We start from the raw sequence: 18,038 nt of genomic DNA on the forward strand, positions 1-18,038 counted from the left end.
CACAAAACAAATACAATTCAAGAGAACACCTAATTCAGCAGATTAAAGGGCAGAATGAGATCTCAGAGCTTGAAACTATAGCACAAACTTAGTCAAAATAAGGTGGTAATGTTCATTGACTGGAACAAACTTAGAAAACTTATCTGGTGACAAGATCCATTACAGAGGATAGTTACATCAGGCCTTGATGTTTCTTTATCGCAGGTCTCTTTTAGCCTAGCAGAATTTAGAAGTTTGGTGCAGGTGACCACCGAGACCCATTCTGGTCTTACCACCTAGAAACATCAAGCAGTAGGAATTGAAACACCTGTAACAAACTGCTTACAAGAAGGTAATGAGTTTTTATTTGCTCCCTGATGCCTCTAAATTCCACAAGACAATTTGCTACAAGAAAATAAGGAAGAAATCTCAGATGTAGAGATACTTTTCTTTATGAAATATTTATCTTGCACTGGAAAATGGCTTTGTAAAAACAAAAAATCAAACAAGAAAAAGCACAAAAGCTGGGTCTGGCTCAAATATTTCATGCCAAGAATTGCTGAACTCCTTGATTTCCAGTGTCAGTGGAAACAAATAGCAAGAAAAGTTTCATTTAAGTCAGAGGACCCCCACCCAAGCAGTATCAAGCCACCCTGAAAATCCAAGATTAATGTTGACAGAAAGATACCAGATTGGTGTGCGTTATATCGCAGGATCTCTCTCCTTTTGACCAAGAAAACACCTCACCTTGGGTGTATCTCAGACCTAACAGGTCTGTTTTCAGCTTATTATAAATGAAATCAGTGTGTGTTATCTTGAAAATGTTTACTTGAAAAGTTATACTGCCAGCTGGTTAACCCTGTTGTCTTCATTATCACATAAAGCCCTCGGTTTTGCATGTGGGTCTTTGCCTGGGACAATCTTTTCTGAGTTAATTCTGGCCTTGTTTCTCATTAGAGTAATTGCAGGCAAACTTCACAGCACTGTCCCCGTGTTGGTTGAGCAAAACAACTAACAGGAATGACATTCTGTGGGACCTGAAAACCAGAATACTGGCAAAATTACTGAAAAGAAAAGGAAGTACACAAACACTTGGGAATTTATGCCATAGTTCTCCCAAAAGGTTTTTGAGTTAGACTTTGCACACCCCATCAGTCCTCTATTTTCTAACATGATGTGATTTCTAGGGGATCCTTTTGTCTCTTGACTGTAAATTAAGCCTTATATACAGGAAAGCTATTTCCAGAAGGGCCTGGAAACAGGGGATTTCAGACAGCATATTTCAACCATGAGGCATTTCCAGAGAAAAGGATATATGAAAGCACTACTTTTAGAATTCTAACAAGCGAAAAAGCCACCCTTGTATTTCTCGTCAGCCACGTGGGTTTGCACAATTAAAACACAATAGTTTCTTCCAGGGCTTTGTCGAGTCCAGAATAGCCCTATGTGAGTGTGCAGTGTGGCATACCATGCCCATTCTCTTCTCTCTGCAGGTCTGTCTGCCCAAGGCAGCTCCTCTGCTCCATGCAAACCTGTTTCTCCCTGGCTGTTGGAAAGGAGTTGTGGTTTTACTTTGCTGAGTTTGAGCAGTGTTTCTGATAATGTCTAGGATCAGGTGTTGGTAAACTCCAGGAAATATTTAGTTCAGATCACACTGAAGCCTTTGTTTGGTGAGTCTTTCATTAAAGCAGAAAACAATTTTCACATTGGCATTTATTCTAAAATTATCAGGCCCAATGAACCCGACAAATTCTGGGAAAACTATACATTTTGGAGGTTCATGAATTAACATTTTTGATAGAAAAAAGGTCTTATTCAGGGATTTCTAGGTCTTATTGAAGAATCCTTTTCATCCTAAAATTAACTGTGCAGGTAAAAACTAGTGCAGCCAACAGTTCCAAGCTGAATGCTTACTATACATTCTGAATACGGCTTAGTGCCCATTTCCACTTTGTCTGAGGTGGAGTTGATGTAGGCTACTTAAAGACTGCTTGGTTCCTTGTCATTATACATTTCTGATTATCAGTGGCTGAAAGAACAATTACCAACATATAACTGTTTGTGATAAAATTTCTTCTGCTTGTTGGCTGATTCCAGATGATTTCTTTGTTGCTGTTGAATATAGAATGAAAATGCTGAGAATCTCTGGAGCCTCTTTGCTTGGGAACTGCACTTCAGATTTATTAAAAGTCCAGTTCTCAAATATTTTCTTGAATAAAAATTGGCCTTTTTATGGTTAAGATACAGTTTTGGCTTATTTTGAAGAATACATTTGAAGACAACAGTTTCTGAAGGACCAGAGCTAATGAACTGACACTAGCCCATATGGGTACTCCCAGGCTGTCATACAAAAATAGGCAGTTTCTAAGGCGTCCACACACCAAACCTTTAAATAACAATATAAAATGTTCTTGATTTGTTCTTTGTTTAATACAGAACCCAGCTGTCCATCTGTACAGGAATGGCATTTTGTTACTGTGGGGTATGTCCTACTCCAAAGCCTTAGCAGGGAGGAGGGCTGCTGCCAGCTGTGTTTGGCCTGGTGAGCTCCTGCTGGAAGGGAAGCTGGAAGATGCTGCCTCACACAGAGCCCAACTTGTTCATCAGAAGGCTGCCATTCCCCTGCTCATAGGAACTCACTACTTTCTTTACTGAAGCACTAGACTGTCCTTTCTCCCTCTGATTCCTTCACCTAAATAGCCTGCAGGCTCTGGCTGAGTCTTTCTGGGAACTGCTTCTTTCAGAAGGGAAGGCAGGACCTGCAAGTTAGTTGCAAGTCCCATTCCTAGCACAGAGGGAATATGGATGTATGCAATCTAAAAGCAAAAATCACATGAGCTGAGTTTATTGTATAAAAATGAACTTTAAACATGTGAAAAACCCAGACACTGGAACTGGGTAGCAGTTGGGAAATCAGCTTCTGCTGCACACAGCTTTGGCTGGCTTGGCCAGAACAGGAGCCACTTCTGCCATCCACGTTTGCAGGTGGACACAAAAATATTGTAGCTCTATGGGATGGATAGGCTCATCTCTCTCACAGAGCTGATGATTGCTAACTTTCTTTGTCCACTTCACAGTTATGGCTGAAAAAGAAAAAAAAAGAAGTGCTTGCTTTTGCAAAAGCAAGAAACAGGTCTGACTTCTCCCTCCCGGTTGGGATTTCAGTCAAGGCCAGCACAGTGAAAGCCTTGTTCTCCCCTGGAAGTTCAAGACAGTTTTGTTTAGGGGAAATAGAGGCTTCACCAGCTGCTTTTTGGTAAAAAGAACCTTATAGACAAGAGGTGAATCATCCCCAAAAGCAGTCACTTGACATCAGCCACAAAAGCTTTCAGCCTCATGATCAATGAGCCCCTCTGAACTAATATAGGAAGAATTACGATGGCATTTTCCTGAAGCGTGCAGCTTTGCCTCTCCCTTTTTCCTGGGAACACAATTACAATCCCATCTCCCAATCTCTTCATCTCTGAGTTACCCAAGACAAGTCTGCAACATGGCAAAATGGGAACAGTAGATCATGGGCCTTGTCCCATCTCAGCACCTGGCAGTGAAATCCATGCTGGCCTCTTTCTTTTCCTATGACCTCAGACTTCTTTTTAGGATGTGACTGCACTAACCTCAAAGGTGAAGCTGTTGTTTTTTTCTGAGACACAAAGGAAAAGGAAGCACCAGTAGTTCAACCTGAAAAGGCAATAAACAGCATGTGCTGTACCTATTTGTGTGTCCATCAAGGATATAAAAAGCTGTGGATTAATTTTTAATATTTCTCTGGAGGGGACTAATCCTGCAAGCTGGTGGGCACCAGTCTAGAGCAGCAGGGTCCAACTGTCTGCAAATACTCTTTTTCATGCAGGTTCACCTCTGATCAGTGTTTGGGATAGTGTTTCATATGTAATATTGTAACTGCAGATGTGCAGCTAGACACTTTTCAAACAGATTCGTTGTGATTTATGTTCTTTACCATTATAGCTTGCAAACTGTCCTAAATAAAGACTCCAAACACTTCATATGCAAAACAAACTGTAGGTAAAAGTGAAGATGTGAAGCAAAGGAAGGGCAGATCTGCTTTAATCTTCATCCTTGACCTAAATATGAAATAAATAACAAAGCTGTAGTAAACAAAGACCAAAGGTAGCAGGGAACAAAATCATTGTGAATGACACCCATTCTTCTGGGGCATGTCCCCACTGAATTGCACACAACTGGATCCCTCCAGTCAGATCCAGAGGAATGACTCACATTAGCAAACAAGTGAGCCAGAGATGCTAGCAAAGCAGAAGGGATTTAAGCTATGGATGCTGGGACACAAATGACTCTGGACCTTCACGGTAGTCATGGGGACGTTTAGTTTTGGAGAGGACAAGGAAGAGGCAACTAGCAGTGCTCTGCTCAGGTAACAGGATGCATGTGATGGAATTCTTTCAGCAGCATTTTGGCTCATTTTTGTTTTGTCTCTTCCAACATGGTGTCGTGGAAAAGAACGAACTGACAGTGGAGTTGCAATATAGCATTTCCTTTCCAGTGGCACTAGTGTTAACTGTATCAATCCACAGCGATTTTCTTATGTCAAGTATTATTCTTCACTTTTAGACTCTTGAAGCCTAGTCTGGGCTCCTCAATATAGACCTGCAACAAAATAAAGGAGAGTGGTACAGATAGTTTCCAAAAAGAGAAAGGAGCTCCTTCAACAGCAGCCATGCTGTCGCCCTCCAGTGTTTTCAGGAAGAGAATGGCTTTTTTCAATATCAGTTTGAAGTAACCATGGCAGAGACAGATGTTTGGTTTCAGAGAGCAGGCAGTAAGTTTATATTGTCAGAGCAAACACTTGGGACTCCAGAGCACAACATCCCTTGTTGTTTACCAAGTGTGTTATGCCAGAATTGGACGTGAAGATGCACTTCATGGTAACAAAAGAGGACAATGCCTTTATCCTGCAATTGTCAACAGTGTTACAGTGCTGAAGACTTTAGTTCAATATTTGCCAAGCAGTAAAATGAGCAACGCCTGTCAGTTTATTGACCTAGATGCATCAGTTACTAGAAAAACTATATTGAGCAGACAGTAGTTTAGTTTCAATTGTTGGGGACCAAATTCCAGCCACAGAACTAAGTGCTATTAACATACATTCAGATTAACAAGAAAACTGTTCGAGTCTTGTTCTGATGCTGTCACCGGGATACAACAAACAGCATCCTTATGCTGAGACACTTTGAAACAAAGTGTAACAACAGTTTTGTCAGAGCCAGGCACTACAACTCTTGCAGACTGAAATTCCATGGGAGATTTAAAATGCTGTAACATCCTTCCTGGAAAGACTGAAAACCTAAAAAACAAGTTACCTTTGCCTTAATGCAGATTGTTCACTGTGGCTTCATTGACTGATGTTCTGAAAGAATTAGGTTACAGTAAATGTTGGCAGGATGGTACATTTGTACCAAACCATAATTCTGTTCAGTTACCTGCCTCAGCACAGCCAGGAGGGTTTGAGCTGGAAATCCCTCCTGGGAAGGCTGATGAACCTGGGAAAATTCCTGCTCTTGCCACACACATGAACAGGGAGGATTAGTACTCCAATTGCACCCAGTCCTGGGTAAATGGCACAGACTCGAGGCTGACAGCAGCCTAAACGTCTTTCCCTTGCATTTAGTGTGACACCTCTGACTGCCAAATCAGTGTGTCACTGACCTACAGCTGCAATCCGTTTACGGGAAAGTCACAAGCCAATAAAACGAGTTTGTGCTACATCAGGGGACAGAGCAAACAGAACCATCACATTTCTGTACAGAAAAGCATGCAACAACACTGAGTTATAGCAAAGATATCCTCCGTTTACTGCAGGCACTGTTTCAGGCTTCAAAGGAATGACAACACTAAGACTTCAGCTAAAGAGCTGACAATCATCCCTAACCCACCAGGCTGAACATGCAACTTCATTCCTGCAGGTAAAATCTGTCAGAATCAGGACAGAATCAGCATTCATAAGAATCCCTCTTTGCCCACACAACAATGAGACAATTTTGCAAAAGCTTGATTGGTGAAATCTGCTATAGACTGTGCCTTTGTGCTGCACTGGGGAAAAGCTGGCAAAATATTTTTCCCCATCTTGCCCAAGGAATCTCCCTTTCACAGAGCATCCCCTGCTACTCACTGGTCTGTAACAGTGTCCTGCATCAATCACATACTGAAACTGCTTCCAGCTGTATGGACTGTACATGCTGGGTGTTTACTGACTAGCAAGCACACCAAAACTGGCATGACAAACACCCAGTATATTAAAGGCAGAGGCCCACCAGTTGGCTTCAACCCATGCTTTTCTAAGACAATGCACATATGTCACAGAGATTCCTCTCCAGCTTATCTAAGCTCTCAGAAAGGCTTTTCATTAAGTTCTAAAAGAGGCCTTGGATGCTAAGATACCATTCTGCTTTCTTAAGTAATGTCACAAGACTTCTGGTTTGGCCACACAGTTGCTTTTTAGAAATGAAAAGGAGATTCCGTGCTTCTGGTTGGGACAAGTGTCAAAATCACTGCAATCTTTTTTATAAAGAATGGAGGGGGAAAAAAGAGGATCAGGAACTGAGTTCACTCACTCTGGGAACCCAGCCTTTATGTACTGTTTACCAAAAGGATGAGCTGGGGAAAGGGGTGGGGGCAAATGTGTGCATTAGGTCTCACCTGCTGATTCTCAGGAGTCATGAATATTCTCATAATCCCCAACTCTTGGCCCAACAGGCTGCAGGCCTTTTCATCACAGAGCTTGATTTCATTGAGGATCTGGGAGTTGCTCTAAGCTTCAGCAAGTGGTATAATATTCTGTTGTTTCCACACAAAAACAGCCTTTTGCCATGAACCACTCTCCAATGTTTCTTCTCTGTTACTCATCTAGTAATGGCATTTGTCTTTCAGACTAGATTAGACAAATTCTGTTTTGGGCTATCCAGAGATCAGTCAGCAAGTCACAATTTCTGAGGCAGTCAGCACTTTTTTTTTTCTTGCACAGATATGCATACATAATATATATGATGAGATACTGGTATATTTATCAAATGTGATGCATGCTTGTAGATAAAACCAAGACAGCAGAAATAAAACTGCAAAGAGACATGAGCAGTAGTGGCAATTTTACCATATACTTTCAAGCTAGATTATTGTAAGCATCTGATCTGACCTTTAGCACCTCACAGGCCTGAGAATGTCACCTGGTTTGGGCATAATTTGCATGCCCATAGGGCTGAGGAGGTTGGGGAAGGAGGTTGTACTGGCAGGGAAAGCAAACAGGGTATGCCAAAACATGCAACAAAGCAGTATCCAGGAAAAAACCTTCACCAGATAACCTATGGCTGGCTGTACTTCCATAAGCTTTGTGGAATTCCAATTTTCAGGCACCAGGTAATGGAAAATTGTCTTTATTTCTGAAAGGGGACGCATTATCTCCTCCATCTGAAGGGATGGACTATGCAAAAACTGACAGGAGGGAAAAAGGACTTTTTAAAAGCTCTTATTTTCCTTATAGCAACAATATCCAGTGGTAATGAATCTTGAGTCATGAAAGAAACATTTAATAGCTTTAAAAAAACGCTTTCTTGGAAAAAGATCTAATTGATCAGAGCTTCCAGAAAAAAGTCCAGATAAAAACTAATCTTCTGACCACTGGTGAGAGCAGAGGTACTACACAACAAAAACAAAAGGGGTATCATTACCTTCCTGTTTATTGGTGGAGGATTTTAAAAATTTGTAGTTATTTATATATATTTTTGAAGGGTGTTATACAGTTAATATTTCTGCTGGTCTCGCCTGTGAGACAGTAGGCAAGGCCTCACACAAAGCTACATATCAGCAGTACTGGAATCTTGCAGAAGTATAAAGTGTTTTAGCAAGAAATCCATGAGCTGTTCCATTTGGATGAAACATTTAGTCTGTAATTAGTCCTAAATTACAAAATAGTTTGCACATGCAAACAGCTTTCAGGTTAGGAGGGTTTGATATTCCAACTGTTAGATAAACTCATTGTCCACCTGAGATATACAAACATATTCCACAGAGGAATCACAAATGAAGCATGAGCAGAGTTTGCTTTGGGGATGCCCTGAATCTATGCAAGATGTGGAAGTTTGCTTTTCAAGCTTAATACTACTTATTCCATAACGTGTCATTATTATATAGTTCTATAAGTGCATGAAGAAAATATGTTAATACTCATAGGCATAGATGTGATAGATAATATCCCTTATGTTTGCACAGTCAAGGTACAGTCTACCAACATAAAATAATTGGTATCTACATTTTTTAAGGCAAACATGGGTATGACCATCCTCCTTCATCCCCTTTATGTCTGTGTCTTTCATAGCAACTCTGAGGCCTGATGTTCTTGCAGATTTGTCCCAATGCCTGCTTTGGCTTGTGGAGGCCTTTAGTAAAGGATCCATGCAACACAAAGCGATGGGCTCAAATGACAAACAGGCCTCTCATTAGGTTTCTACTGGGCTAAGCAGGTGGAGACTGTTGAATGGAACTGAACACTTCAGATACTGCAAATACTGCAAACTTACTATGTACAACTTAAGACTTGGAGGGACCGGTATTTTTACTGGGCTGGGAGTTGAACCTTGATGATTCTTGAGGATCCCTTCCAACTCAGCATATTCTATGATTCTTAGGAATCCATTCCTTGGGAGATATGAAAGACCCTCCAAACATCATGGCATTGACAGTGCACAGTGCAAATTTATGACTATGCAGGACAGCTAGAGTGGTATTTCCACCTCATGTTTTGCTACCGGTCACATTCCTCTAGCCTTCCTTCTACAAAAGTATCTTCAAGGATGTAGAGCTCAGGCAACTCTGGTATGAAAGGTCTTATTCCTCATAAGATTCAGTCCTGGCATGCAGGAAATCATTGCCTTCCTTATCATCCAAGATCAATCCCTAAACAAACATGACTCTGTCTGTGCCAATTTCAGAGATTGGTCAGAAATACTCTTTTGCGACCCACAGTTGTTTAGTGTATGCTGTACTCAGCTCTTGCCTTAGCCTCAACTTCTTCCCAAGTAAAACACATAACACTGGGCTGTACAAAGGTCATTCTTTGCTTCTTGTCTGCTCTTAAGACAGATGTTTCAAGGCATGACAGAGGACATAAACACAGGCACACTGAGGGGAAAAAAAGGTGTCCAGGTGTTTAAGCAATGCCAAATATGAAAGAATTCCAGTTCACTGCTTTCTCCTTTAATCTGGCAATTCCAAGGGACCAAGCATGTCATGACTTGTACCCAGAACACCTTCCGCTCGGGTGAGCTCAGACAAGGTCTGCATTAACTCCCCAACCTGCAAGAAAATTATTTGAAACAAAAGGTTCAGATATGTCCTTTTCCCTCCAACAAGCCTGGAAACAAATGGTACAGGAACAAGGTCAGAAAGGAATCGTCCGCCTACCATACCACTGAATTCATTTACCTACCTCAGAGCCCATTCAAGGAAAGGGGTGGGATGGGGAACAAGGGATGATATAAAGCAGAATGAAGCTCTGGGGTCGCTTGCTACATTACAAGATTTGACAGGCCTTTGCCAGCCTTCAGCTTCTTTGTGTCTTTCACATAATAGAGAAACACAAACTGAGCAGCCTGTGATCTGGGGGTTGAACTATTAGATGGAGCAAACTCTTTGCAAATGCTAATAGTATTGTAGCATCCTGTCAGGCAGCAACACAAAAAAGGATGTTGATTTTCACATGAACCAGAACAGATGCATTGTAAGGAAGGGTGCAATGAATGTTCCATCTCTAAACATCAAAAGCCACAGGCAATTGGCTTGTGGACATGAGGCAAAATACTGCTTCAAATGTTCCTAAATATAGTGGGCATACTGTTACCTTAATACTTATTTCATGAGGCTGGCAAAAAGAAGGCAGTTGCTTGAAATGGAAGTGAAAATGGTCTCCAGTTATGATTTCTATATTAATATCTAGATCTAAAGAGGCTTTTGTTGTGCAATCTACTATTTTCCAGCAGTCTGGAAGAGATAGTCCTTTATGAAACATGAATTCATGGGTTGGTAAGCTGACTGCTCTTTAACTCTCAAACCCATTGCCCCAGTCAGCATGTTTATTCTAAATGCACCTGAAACTAACACCCCGTAACAGTCTTCATTTATATGCCGGATATCAGTTCATTATTTAAACTTCCAGAGAGGAGCTTTCAATGTCTTGATTTTTCATGACATCTTTCTCTAAATGTATTACATAGATGGTACATTAATTTATACAGTAAAAGAGAACACCTGGTACAGTTACCCCTAATTTGGTGCCGACACAGCACTTGCGAATCAGACATTTTGCTGTCATTAGCAGTGTACTTGTTCACGATTTAACAAATGAGAAAAAGGAGGTCAAAGTGACTTCTCAATTAGGTGCAACAGCACCATGTTCAAACCCCACATTTTATTATTCCTTCAGTTACATTTTTATTCAATAAATATCTAGTTTCCATGGAATACATCATGCTAAGTCTTAGATGAGCAGCACAGGGAAGTCAGAACTAAAACCTTAGGAACACACTAGAAGAGATGAACACGGGGCCACTGGATGCAAAATTTTGCAACATTTATATTACACAGAAGTTTTAAACAGTGATCTCTAGGTAAATGCAAAAGATTTTTCTTTGTTTTGCTTGGCTTTTTTTACAAAGTACAGACTTCTTTCATTTGATATACACTAAGGTGTCTGCCTTCAAAATTGTGCAAGCTTACATTTCTGAAGTTATCTTCAGAGAATGATGATGACATGCCAATTTTTTCCATTCTTCTGTTCTCAAACACTCATTTTCAGGAATAAATTTAAAAAAAAGAATCTCAAAACATTCAGTTAGACCACCCTGAAATATTTAACCTTTCAACATCATTTTACGAATACCTCTATGTTAGCTTTTTGTCCACATGGATGTTCAAATATTTGGGGAACATCTTACCAAACTTTCTGTTTCCTCTGAGAGTAAACCAAAACCATATTTTTTTGAAAATATTCAGATTCCTTTCTTTTCATTTCCACACATCAAAATCAATTGCCTTTTCAAAAGGGAAAAATAAATCTAGGAGTTTTTTAGTACATTATCAGACAACTGCAAAACAAACTCTTTCAGGACTAGCACCTTCCTCCACACAAGTATTCAGAGGTGTATCCAGATCATTTGTGGCAAACTGTGGGCAGAAAAATACGATGGTGATTAACCACCAGGCACCTATGTTAGAGAGCTTATATCATGCTTACATTTGCCAGAAGTGATATTTCTATGGCAAAACTGAAAGGCAGTGGAAGAAAGATTCCCTACTAATTTTACTACGCTGAATGATAGACATCAAGTGGGTGTGGGAGGACCTTGTGCATAACATTCTTATAGAAGTGATTTTGGTCTTAGAGTAGCTATTAAAAAAAATGAAATTAATGACACTTTTCCTTTTCTTAAGTTAGGAAGTCAGAAAAGTTGGAATTGTACATTCTATCTTTCTACATTTCACACATACTCGATCAGGTTACTCTGTACCTATGGTGAAGGGAGGAGTTAACAAGGAAATCTGAGTCTGTGCAATCCCAGAAATGAAATGTAATTGGCTGTGATTCAAGAGTAACAACATATATTAGGAAAAAACAGGTAGAAGGAGCAGTTGTTGACATTATTTCCTGAGCCTAAACCTTTTAAGATGTCACTGAATAGCAGTCTGTACTTTCACTTGAAAGCATTACAAGAATTGTTTGGATGACATCTCTCAATAGTTTAGGAGTTTAACAAAATCCACAACTTCCTCTCAAGATCTCAAACCCATGCTTTTAAACCTGTACCACAGTGATCAGCAAATGCTTCAACACAGAGCATAACAAATACAAATGGCATTATTTAGAAGGGCATTTTAATGTACGTACAAATACTAAAATGTTATGTCAAACTCCCAGGATCATTTGCAGGCAAGAAAATGACAACAGATAAAATCATCTCATGAATCTGATCCAGCTCTACCATACACGACAGATACCAAAAATAAAAGCTTTTTTCCCTTTCAGGAAAAAAACACCTTAAATGTACAACTTCAGCAAGCTCCCAAGCTATGTCATTGACACACAAGTCAGATTCTTCTGTGCATGTAGCCTCAAAAATTAAATGGGCAGGTGGATTTTATCTGAACTTCTCAACCCCATGAGACATTATTTTCTTTCTCCTCCAATGTTTTAGGATGCTCCCAAAAGACAGGAAAGAGAATGGGACACAAAAGCCATTTCAATTCAGTCTTTGTGCAAGGAGAGGCTGCACAAGAGATCCTGGAGAAAGCTGTATTCTTGTGTAAAGTTCTGTTGAAAGAAAAAGGTGATTATTTTAAAATATGTACAAATGCATGACAGCACTTGGGCTTATGGTTTTGAGAACTAATATAGAAGAAATTTGGAAATTACCTGCATGCACATAGTTTTGCTAACAGTATACAGTGTCTTTAAGCAAAACCAAAGAACCAAAATGCCTTCATAGAAAGTGTTCCCTTAAGACAGATAAAAATAATGAACTGAGAATAATCAACAGTGTTTCACAATATCTAAATAACTAGCCAGTAATTGTATTTCTAAGTTTCATATCTGCTTGTAGTGTAAAAGCTTAAAGTATAGTTCTGCAGTTTAAAAGCAAGAAGCAGCACCAGTCAGGCAATGGAATAAAACACATTGGAATTTTCACAAAGTCTGTATGAAAATGTGCATTTAAAAGAGATGGATAATAATTTTATACAGAAGAATGAGATAACTGTAGCAAATTTTATGATCTAAATATAATTACCTGCTTGAACAATCTATTTTTCTTGATGGAGGGCTTCTATGAAGGCTTCAAGTTTCTCCTGGATTTCCCGAACTTTTTCTGGAGGAATTAAAAAGATCACCATTCAAATACCTATTACTATTAAGTACCTGGGGACAGGTACAAAAAACAAACAAACAAACAAAAAACCCAAACACACAAAACCCAAACATGCAAACATGAGCAAGAATTAATGCTGTCATCAATATTACTCTATTAATTTTCTTAATTACGAAGATTTACAACATTTTTCTATATCAGAAAAATGAAACCCTGTCCCATTTGAAGAACTCCTACAAACATATTTTATGATTATCATGCTAACTTAATAATTCAAAAATTTACTGAATGAATCCAGTCCTAGAAACATTGTATTTCAAAAACCTGAAATTTCCATCAGATCATGCACAGAAGAACTACTGTACACCTGCTACATGCAGGGAGTTGTTAGTTTTTAAACAGCACCCACTAACCCCTTTCTTCTTCAACCAAATATCCTTACTCTCCACAGCAAGTGTAATAAATACCACTAATCACTAAACAGAGTTGAAAGCTGGTGCCCTTCCATCACGGAGAATTTCAGGGAACCACATGTCAGTATTCAAGACATCTCCTCAAAAGGGAATGCACAATGCTAAGAATGTTTAAAACCTGCACTTTATTTCCTTGCATTTCAGTAGTAACCAGATGATGTGGGTGGAATCTCATTTTATATAAAAACTAAAGCTGGGAGTTCATTTCTCTGCAAAAACTCGATTTGACCACAACTACAAATAGTTACTAAGAATGAAAAGGCAAAATTGATGGGGCAAAATCCAGGGGCTTAGGCATTTTTCCACTCTTTTCTCTATTCCATACAACACTTGTCATCATATAACCTATTTGATTTATTAAACTGGTTATGAAGCAAGATTTAGAACATAGCTGGAGTCCAAAGCCTGTGAGATTTCCTGCTTCTCTCTCACCACATCCTCATTTGAAGCTCCTTCTGTGTGTGATTATAGCCATGAAAAACACACACTTCAGAAATATGAAGGAACAGGGAGAGAGCAGTAGGACAGGCAAAAATAAGTTAGATGAGCATAAACACAGACAAATATTTTTTTCCAAGCTAAAAATACTATTGGATTAAAGCCATATGTTTCCTTGTATGAGATACAGGGATTGAGCTTTTTTAAAAAAACTTTTATTAATGTTTTCTTCTCTTTAGCAATTCCATATGTTTTAAACTTGCTTTGCTGAGCTGAAGTAACAGCAAAACAGAAAGAAAAATAAAACAATCTGCTTTAAATGGGATACATAAGAATGAGAGGGAAAAAAAGTTATCTTTTTAATGTAGAACATTTTAATGTAGGTATGGGAACCAAAAGTTTAATTGAACAAAATGACAACTCCACAAACAGACATAAAACACATTTTAGAGTAATAATAATAACAATAACAACAACTCAACAAACACCTGCAGTCCTTTTCTAACAGAAATAAAGAATTTTAGTTAGCATTTCAAAAATATGGAAAATAGCCCGAATGAGGATGAAGTAACCTCAAAGTTCTATCTTTATCTTGTAATTCTTAGGTGACGAAGGGCAAGTCACTGAGACTTTCAACACTTCAGTGTGCCTTTCCCCAGTGGTGCTTATCTGCAAACACAGAAGTACAGTGAAGCTGAATCACACTCTAGGCCCTAAACAAAACACCTAAGAACCTTCTTGGATTTCAGCTGATTCTTTTTAAAGTACTTTGATATTAAATGAAGATTACAGTCAGTGTGAGGGCAAAAGCTGTACCTTGGAAGTTAAGAAACAACAGTAGCTGATTTTTACCAGGATAAAAAAAAAATTCTGATTCAGTTCAGCAGAATCTATGAAAGTTGTCAATGAAAAAAAAAAGTAGATCCATTATCACTTCTCATTAAGCACATTCAAACTGTTCCAATTACTACCTTTTTAAATGAAAAAAAGAATATGCCTTGTTTGCATCTCAGTATATAAAACTCGTGTAATGAAAATGTTATTTCTATGGCATTTATTTAGAGAAATACTTAGCTCGCTTCCAATACTGCTGCTCTATGAATGTTTACAAAGTTAGCCTTTGAAATAATGTCATATTATTTTGGACAGAATTAACATATTCGTTCACCACACCTGGACAGACGAGGCTTTGAGCAACCCAGTCTAGTGGAAGGTGTGTTTGCCCACGGCAGGGGGGTTGGAACGAGATGATATTTATGGTCCCTTCCAACCCAAACCATTCTATAATGATTCTAGTTTTGGAAATTACTAATCCTGAACCTTGGTCTCCAAAATGAACAGCAGGTGCCAGTGATAAAACCCGAGATCGGATCTCACAACTCAGATGTCTTCATGTTGTGCTTTCAGTAGCTTTCTGTGACGCTTTTTTCCCCCCCAATTGCTACATGCTTTCCCAAGTGTGTTCTTTGTATTGATCAAGCCATTAGACTCAGAGAAAGCAGGCAGATTTAGCAGTATTAAATGCAAATATTTTTCTTCAACCTCTTGTTAATGAAATATTCCAGTCCTGAAAATTAATAGCATCAGCAAAAAACTGTAATTATTATTTCACCCTTAAAAAAAGGTTTGTGCCAACAAATCTATTTTAATTTTCTGATTATGGTATATTAAAATAACAGGATAGCAAATACATACTCCACCAGAATATACTGAATCAGCTGTGTTTGCTCAGAGAACAGACATACTAAAATTGACTTCATATTATGAGCACTTTATTAGTTTTTATACTTGGACTGAATTGAAATGATTACTTAACTGTAATAATTACGAGGTCTTGAGGTAATTTAATACTTTGAAATAACATGCTGGCTATTCTTAAAAAGAACAGTTACAATGACTGCCAAATAGCTGCAATTATTCATCCTATGCCCTGTATTTTTAGCTGCAGTAAAGCCCTTTGCAGCAGCAGACCTCAGCCAACCTATAATACTTTCCCACAAATCCATTCTGCAGCACAGAGCAGCAGTCTGATGAATTGGTTTACTTTTTAAATAGGCTAATGGCAGAGTTATGCATTTACACAACACTAATCTTAATAAACTCGTAAATATAAGTGCTCAGACAGAACTTTTCTAATGAGTGCAAGTGCAGGGTCTGCAATTCTGGGATAATCACCTACAGTTTCACCAGCACCATGTGATGTTGCACGTAGAACAACAACTAATTCTTAAAACTAAGAGAGATATTACCCATCTTTAAGAAAGTTTTCGGCTCTGTGAAATGCACAAGCTCTGTACCCACATTTGCAGGGTTTTGACTGACACTTAGATCAAAATACTGACTTACGCTTGTAAATTACAGTACATTCTGTTTTGAGGAAGGTTTATCAACACGGCAAACCCAGAAAATCCTTTGGGTTTCAGATAAGAATAATTATTGCACAAGTAAATTAAGGGATAGACAAAAAGTGACCTGTTGCACTTTCTAGGTTTTGTGATACTGTGTTTTTCCATGCACAAGTAACCCACAGATTAAAAGCATTCAGCTTGCTAGCAAATTACTTTTGTAACAGGTTGAACTACCCCAGCACTGTTATACAATGCTTCCATGTCACAGAAGGTTATTAAAGCACTACACTCTTATTACACAGTAGTGCAGAAATTTAAATATACAGTATTGCTTACGCTGGATTCTAGAAAGATGATGTGCACTTTAGTAGTGCTAATGCAGATCTGAAGTTACAAATATGCAATTTTTCCAGCATCTGTTAAACACTGATCAAAAATCAAGTCAATGAAGAATAACTGTAACTAAACCCTTGTTTCCATCTTAGAACAGTGAAATTCACAGCCCTAGGAACCATGAATGGCTATTCTATTTCCCATTTACCCCATGTTTACCTAAAAGATAAGCTGTTCATACATCAACTCACTATGCCTCTTGATCTGGTCATGAATATTCCCGTAATCCTCCCTCCATATCCCATAAAACTTCACTGACAGAATGAGGAAATTCTTTATTCAGATGTCTTGAGATCCTCATTCATGTTCAGTCTCTCCTGATCTCCATATGAAACGTTATTGCTACCCGCTCATTTTCTTTTCATTAATCCTGTGATCTTAAATCTAAAAGGCTCAAAACCAGTCTAATTGATCTGTAATGAGGATTTGGATACACTGTGAACATATAAAGACCCAGGCACAGATAAAGATTGGTTTTCCTAATATCATAAGCTGGTCAAAAGCGGAACCCCTGAAATATTCAGCCTCAGAAGGAGTGCTTGTTTTCTGGTTGTTGCCTTACATGCCTGAGCTTATGAGCAGTGCTAAAATGAAGCAAGTTATTAAGTGCATCTCCTGAGGTAAGGCCAAATAATCTCAAAATAATATTAAACACAAAAGCTAAGTACATTACTGATTTATTGCAAATATACTTAAAGTAGCCAGAAAAAGTTTTCTGGATACTTTCCAACTGCATTAATTGGTTTAATAAAAGATGTAGCCTTTGCCCACAAAACCTGTTGCTTATGGTTCTGAAGATAAATGAAGTTTGAGACATTCAAATGCATATTTACCTGTATAAAATCAATAGCTCTAGTACAGAATTTTAAAGATGTTCATGTCTGTCTACACCAGAACAGGTAGCAAACTGCACAAGTGCTTTGGGCAAATTAAAAAGCTTTCCATTCCCATTTACAAATTTGCCCATATGACATCAAATTTCAGTTGCAGCATCAAAAAAACCTGTAAAATCTTTCTGGACACAGATTCGTCGTTATTTTGTACTCTGATGAAACTTACAGCATTAAACAATCACCAAAAAAAAAGTGTTGAATACATTATTATAAATCCTCCTGATCTACACTGAAGTGATGTCTACCTCCAACAAATGTTTACACGACTTTGATATTTGAAAGCTCATGCTTGTTACTCCTTTGGTTCTTGATTGTATTTAGACTTCAGTTCTCTCCCTTCCTTTTTTTTTTTTTTAATCTTCCTTCCTTTCTTAATCCCTTCCTTGACTACAAACATTCTCACTGCTTGCTGTGCCACTTCTGTGTTATGGTTAATTAACCGTAGAGGCAGAAATGTTGAATTTAACGCTGTGAATGCATCATCTTTCCTCTAATAAAAAGGAAAGCCCAGTCAGTCAGAATTCATCGGAATGCCCAGAAGCACACCATTAAGAACTAGAGATGTCAATCCAAAGTTTTCTATTGGAAGTTGATTTTTTGCTTAGGGCTACCTAAGACACAAGCCTCATA

At 38.6% G+C, this 18,038-nt stretch overlaps 1 protein-coding gene across 5 annotated transcripts in view; it reads right to left on the bottom strand.

The window, feature by feature from the left end:
- Positions 1-4,304: 4,304 nt before the first annotated feature.
- Positions 4,305-18,038, bottom strand: part of OPA1 (OPA1 mitochondrial dynamin like GTPase) — a 59,143-nt gene continuing 45,409 nt past the window's right edge. For 4 of the 5 annotated variants that reach the window (XM_027738071.2, XM_027738067.2, XM_027738069.2 and 1 more), the window contains 2 exons: positions 12,786-12,863; positions 10,366-12,310 (listed from right to left, as the gene is read on the bottom strand). In XM_027738071.2, coding sequence (XP_027593872.2) covers positions 12,799-12,863 — 65 coding nt within the window. In that variant the 3' untranslated portion in view covers positions 10,366-12,310; positions 12,786-12,798. Of the gene's footprint in view, positions 4,603-10,365; positions 12,311-12,785; positions 12,864-18,038 lie in introns of those variants that run through there. The other variant, XM_039380889.1, reaches the window with a different exon arrangement.

Source organism: Pipra filicauda, unplaced genomic scaffold (assembly GCF_003945595.2).
Source record: "Pipra filicauda isolate LSUMZ 115617 unplaced genomic scaffold, ASM394559v2 scaffold206_size1356665_pilon, whole genome shotgun sequence".
Lineage (NCBI taxonomy): Eukaryota > Metazoa > Chordata > Aves > Passeriformes > Pipridae > Pipra > Pipra filicauda.